Source organism: Acyrthosiphon pisum, chromosome A2 (genome assembly GCF_005508785.2).
Source record: "Acyrthosiphon pisum isolate AL4f chromosome A2, pea_aphid_22Mar2018_4r6ur, whole genome shotgun sequence".
Taxonomy (NCBI): Eukaryota; Metazoa; Arthropoda; class Insecta; order Hemiptera; family Aphididae; genus Acyrthosiphon; species Acyrthosiphon pisum.
Genome location: NC_042495.1, coordinates 108,139,646 through 108,146,206, shown reverse-complemented (window position 1 = coordinate 108,146,206; position 6,561 = coordinate 108,139,646). Strand labels below are relative to the sequence as shown.

At 27.3% G+C, this 6,561-nt stretch overlaps 1 protein-coding gene across 2 annotated transcripts; it reads right to left on the bottom strand.

Moving 5' to 3' along the window:
- Window positions 1-19: 19 nt before the first annotated feature.
- LOC100572953 (solute carrier family 15 member 2) lies at window positions 20-6,519 on the bottom strand. Of its 2 annotated transcripts, none has more exons than XR_003839449.1 (12): window positions 5,583-6,518; window positions 5,027-5,109; window positions 4,042-4,215; window positions 3,117-3,368; window positions 2,439-2,681; window positions 2,256-2,353; window positions 1,922-2,044; window positions 1,735-1,834; window positions 1,536-1,664; window positions 670-777; window positions 296-602; window positions 20-200 (listed from the first exon to the last, which is right to left on the bottom strand). XR_003839449.1 is itself a non-coding variant. In XM_029489444.1 (12 exons), the coding sequence occupies exons 1-12, from the start codon at window positions 5,764-5,766 to the stop codon at window positions 356-358; spliced, it is 1,608 nt and encodes a 535-aa protein (XP_029345304.1). In that variant the 5' UTR covers window positions 5,767-6,519; the 3' UTR covers window positions 20-355. The 2 variants fall into 2 exon arrangements, 1 of the variants encoding a protein (XP_029345304.1); XM_029489444.1 differs by having other exon boundaries at window positions 20-382; window positions 516-602; window positions 5,583-6,519.
- Window positions 6,520-6,561: the final 42 nt, after the last annotated feature.

Sequence of the window (6,561 nt, the reverse complement as noted above, 5' to 3'; positions counted from 1 at the left end):
ATGATATTATATCATTGGATTCAAGTCTAATACAATCCATTATACAATGGCCCACATGTAATCTACTGCACAGCAGAGTGACATCCACTTACCTGCTTTTTATTCGTTGCATTGGTGATAAACAGAGCGTTAGAAATTAAAATCCCATTTTTAGCTGGTTTTCATAATTTGTTGGTAGTTTATCCTGTAGCATTAAATAACTGTTGAAAAAATCAAAAAATGACCACTTTAAAGTAACATCTTCATCCATTATGCTAAAATATAAAGTACTATATGTTGAAATCGAAGCACTCACTCTGGTTAAAAATGTTGTATATGGGATAAAAAAAATAAAATAAACACCATTGTAAAGCCACTATAGCTTCCTCGCTCCGCTCAGAATCTAAAATATATTTTTTACATTTATTTATATTATAGTTTAAATAGTCTTTTGGTGCAAAACTGCGTCTTTAATCGTGCAAAATTAAGTATATTTCAAATCTGCTGTTTATTTTTTAGATTCATTGTGTGCTTACACCTTTATACTTGTATTTGGTGCTCATAGCCATAAGTAGTATCATATCCAAAACCATTAAAACTGCATAAAATAGGAATTCGTGACCCTAAAAAAAATTTTATTAACATCGAATACTTAATAATACGATTCACAACTTATAACTTATATCGTACTTGATTTTCAAATAGTCCAATTTTCGAAAAAAAAACAACGAATAAATTTCCAACTGCCCCTGCACACAAATTGGCTGCTGAAAGAAATGACTTCATACTCAATGGAGCCTAAAAATTGATTATATAATTAGATAATAATTAATAACACTATGAGGCAAAAGCATTCAGCATAGAACATAAAGGTTCTTGAATGTTAAATATTATGTTAATATAATAAATACAAATTCACGATAGGCAATTGAGCACAATATAAATATTGAAATATAATATGTTATCTATATATATAAGAATCTAACTTGATTTTGGAGACGAAGGAAACCGGTCTGTTTGTTTATTTATTATTATTAATTATTTATTTATTTGTTTGCACTTGCATTTTTCCGTTTGAAATATAATAAATATATATTATTCATTGAACAAAAAATGTATTGTTACATTTTTTCTACCTTATCTCTATTCGATAATAAAAAGATTAAATTTACCACTAGATCCAGTGATTGAATTCAAAATTTAGAATATATAATTTTCAGAATTTATCAATAACATTAACTACAATATGTAATTATATTATATTATTTGTATAGTCAAAAATAGTCATATGTTTTTAAATTAAATTATAAAAAAATTATTTCTTCCGGAGTAAGGTCGGGCAGCTAGTAAATAATAATAATGAAAATTAAAAATAATAATTATTACAGATATAATATTATATCTTTTTTTTTCTCACACTCAATTTTCTCGGTGCCTTCAATAGTCTTCAATTGTCAAGACACCAATAATAAATATGTACTTTACATAATTAATTTCACTTAAAGTATTTGTTTAATAAAAAATATAAATAATTAATTAATTATTAATTATGTTACTTGGGTGAATGCGAATTCATATAATGTGACCAGAGACATTACTTCAGCCACTGTAATTAAAATTGTTTGCGGAACTTGCCATAGAATATGGATATATTTACCTTTTTCTAAAGTGATCAACTTGGCACTCTAAAATTGCAAACAATTCAATTAATAAGAACAAACATTTTTATATTACCTATACGTTTAAATTAGTTACCGTGTGGTTAAAGTTATGGTGAAATAATAGGTCATTAATACTAACGGGGAGAAATTCAACATTTTGCAAAATAGGTTCATTATCCAAATATATGTCATAACTAAAATAAGAAAAATATCAGTTAAAAAAAAATTCTATAGTTAAGCATACTAACTACACAATATAAGCGTAATTAGGTAATACTTACGTTCCGACAGGTAATTCATAAGTTTGATCTCGGTTCGTTGAAAGTTTAAAACTTATTTCAGACAATTTATTATTAGTATTCCTTAATGCAATGTTTTGGCCGGAGAAATTATCATGCAAAATCCTTGTAAATTGTAATAATAATTTTTAATATTATATGTTAATTAAAATGAGTAGGTTATAATGTTCTATTTTCTACCACACTATGTGTCTATGTGTAGGTAATACGTATTCCAGTATGCTGATACATAATGTATTAAAAGTTAATAAATGTTTGATGTTATTATTAATATTAGTATAATATTACCCAAAACCCATGTCTCTTAGATATTTACCTAAGATTTGAATTTCCGTTCTTTAATTTCTTCAATTCGCTTAAATGTATTAATTCAATATCAACATTATTTTTAGACGTTAACAAATATGACGAAACCTAAAAATAAGCGTACATTTTTACAGTTGGTTGTTCAATGGCAAAAATGCCAAATGCTGGTTACTAAAATAATAATAATTCTAACCGTCTCTTTTTCGATGAAAACTTGTTGTTTCAATGTATTCGATTTTAATTCACAAGAAGGAAGTAAGTCTATGGATAAGACGTCAGTTTCATTAAACACAGTTGTATTATAATTAATATGAAGTACATCTAATTTTTCAATACTGAAGTTTCCAACCAAGGAACCGGATATGGATACATTGCAATCAATATTGTTGTATATTCTTAGTTGGCTTTCATTTGACGGTATGGAAAAGGCTTGGCCCTGAAAACACGCATTTTTAAAATTGATAACTTAAAATGTGACACCTACCTATTTCCTAAGTAAAATTACATGTATTAGTTATGAAGTTAAACTATAAACAATCCAAACTATCTCTAAGAGGTATCTATATTTACCAATTTTTATTCAAATAAGTCAGTATTTCATATTTCAATAGACATTGATTTAGATGAATGGGACCCATTTTTGTATTTTGTTAATCATAATTATTAATTTAAAGAAAACAAAAAACTATGGCTATTTTGAATGTAACAAATATTTTAAGAGATTGGATATAATTTTGTGAGCTCTAACAGAAGTTCTTCAAAATTTAAATTTTCTGTAAAATTTTCCATATTTTGCTACCTATTATTTATTAACATTTTAATTGAATGGCCAAAATGTACATAATGTAATTATTATTAAGTAAATACTTACAATTATCGTGTATTGGACAACAGCAGCAATTGCAAATGATAGTGCAGCAAACATTCCACCGAGAATGATTTTTCTAAAAGCTGTATTTATACCAATTTTATACAAAAGTGGATAGATGGCCACATTAAAAAATGGTATAAATATCAAAACGAACAATGGGTTAACTAAATGAATTTGATCAGGCTTTATAGTCCAATTTAAAAAATCGATTTTTCCATTCATTAATGTTCCTTGCAAAACCCAACGAGAACTCTAAAAAGGAAATTAATTTACCAATCAAAGTTTTGATGAGCGGAAGGAGTGGTACGGTGGTTACCCCGCGAAATGTTTGTCCACTTCACTGCTAATCAAAACTTTGAATATTTATAACTCATAAACTACTCATCCCAAATTCGATTTTTATGTATCAAAATACTAAGAAAAATATTTTGCTTTGGAATATAAAATTAAAACCCAATGTTGTCATTCAAAAAAGGAAAAAACTTAAGAAATTATAAGGATAAAAATTTTTTAAAAATGTTGTTTTATAAGCGACTTCAAACTATGTAAAAAAATGTTTGCAAAAAAATTTACACTTTTTGAAATAATGACTGTTCAATGATAAAAAAATCACCCGGTATACATTTATTTACTTTATACTTCTTTTTACTTAAATTCTTTAAATTATTATATTCAGAATAAGTCATTAACTAAACATAATTTTTAGGGGGTGGATCATTGCTGACACATTGACACATAAGATTTAGTAGTGAAAAATGTATTTGTATATTCATTAATCAGACATAAAATTTTGAAATATAGTGTAGATTAATAAATATTAATATTTAATATTATGTGCCTACATATATGGGCCAGTATATGGCAATACGTAATGATTACCTTTATTAAATTTGGTTTTTAAAAATAACAATAACGAGCAACTTACTTGTTGATCTAAAAGTGTATAAAACATTGGGATTGGAATTAACAAAAATAAAACATTCAAAGCTGATCTCAAATCAGATATTTCATGTGTATTGTACTTATCATCTGCATATTCCAACCAATCTTTCCTTTTCGCTTCATTTGAAGAAGCGGTTATTTTTTTTCTCAATGCGTGCTTTTGCGGAAAACAAAGTTAATATAATAATATAGGTATTGTTCATTATATCCTGTGTTTATATAATTAATATAGGTTGATACCTACTTATATATTTGGTACGTTATAAGTTATAACCATTAGTGCAACTTGGTGGTGGGTTGGAGGATACGTTTAGCATACCTAACCATTTCCAGAATATACATTGCATAATTAGTCACGAAAATATTTTCTTCAATAGTTCAATGAGACATACAATTGGTTAAGAACAAGTAGAATTAGGTTAGGTTAGGTTAGTAGGTATACCTATGCGGAATTAATTTAGCAAATACTTATATTTGGTACCTATCCATCGAAGGAGTGTCCTTTGACGATTTCGCAACTTCTTATTTTCAAATGACAACCAACCTTTTTTACTGTAAATTATTGAGCTGATTTTGAACTTATGAATCTAAATAAAAATTGAAAATATGGTCCTTAAGTAGGTACGTAAGTATATTTAAAAATTCCAATAATCAGAAATAAATAAATAAATAATTAAATGAAAAAAATGGGGTGTACACTACGCATACCTGCTGCTTGATGCACAATTGTAAACTTATATTCATTACAAGCCAATTTTAAATAGATCAACTTAGTAAAGGTCACAGAGAAAATTAAATAACCACTACCCCCCCCACCACCAAAAAAAAAAAAATTGATCATAGTTGCACATATGGTTATACTTATAAGGTATCTCCATTGGTATATAAGTATAAAGTATAAACACTAAATAATAAATATTTACTAAATAGGTATTTTTGTTGTAAGCTTATTAATTTAATACTCTTACAAATATGCATCCAATTGAAGTTGTAATGACACTGGACGTGGGTTTAATGATCTTATACAGGTTCTTTGCACTTACAAACAATACTTAAACATTCATAAAAAAAAAAAAAATACAAATATTGTATTTGTGATAATATTGTTTATAACGTATTAAAGTAATTAAATAAAATAACAAAAAATATGCAAAACAATAATTACATAATAAGTGGGTATAACCAAGTAGGTAGGTATAATATACTAATCACGTACGTACGAGGTAGGTCGTGGTATTTAGGTAATTTGTATATCTATTCCATATTAACGAATTGTTAGTGTTGCTCAGAAATAGAAAACGTTTCATAGACAAACCAGGTAACTACTTATATAACCTATTATTTTGTTGTGGGTACAATATATATACTGATGCAGTTGATTAAGTCTTAAGTGGTATAATTTCATTAATTTATAAGCAGAATTATTATGTATTAAATTATACAATTAATCATATTTTAATAAACAATATAATCTAGCCATTCCTCAGGATATCTACGAGTTATGATTTATAGTAAATATCTTACCTATTGAGATCATCATAGGAAGAGCAGGCGCCCCAAACGCTAATGGAAAACATGAATCTTTGCCAAAACACTGAACTGATTTCCTTAACTCCGGTGTAATTGATGACGATAACAATGACCCTAAATTGATAGTAAAGTAAAATATTGAAAAGTACATTTGCAGACGATCTTCTTGATCTGTCATCTCAAATTGATCACCGCCAAAAGCACAGACGCATGGTCTTACACCACCTGCTCCGATTGATGTCAACAATAATCCAATTATTGTAAATAATCTGCAGAGTTGTATAATATGATATTTTAGTGAATTTGAAATATTTTTTTAGTTTAGTAATAATGTGTATAATATATTGATTTCGGTATATTATATAAATACACCTGGCGAAGGACAATCATATTAAAATAATTGTATAAAGGCATTTTTACTATCTTAATAGGTAATTGCAGACATAAAATAAAATATAAAAGCGCAAATCGTTGTAAAATAAAATTCATTCATGTGTGCCGGGGGCAATCACCCCCCCCCCTATTTCAGTTAATAGGTAAGAGTTGTTTTATCACTTGTAAAATAAAAATAGTAAATGTACTGTATTATCGGAGATTTTTGACTTTTTACACAACACTATTGATTATAAATACTAGAATTTATTTATTAATGGTAAAACTATTAATTAAATTATTAATTAGTTATTGGCTATTTCTAACGTAATCACACAGTACACACTGCACGCTACGACACACTAGGAAGTCATCTCTCTTATATTTGTACAATATATTTGTATACTTAGGATGACGATTACCCACCGATTTTGGGGGTACAACCACCCCTAAAATAGGTGTGGCGGCTGCCACACCTAATACATGGGTTCGGCCCCACTGAATTATACATTCATCGTTCCACTCAGAATCTAAAATATGTATTGTTAAACATTATTTTCACATTGATTTAACATAAGTTCTTGTTATAATAATAATACAA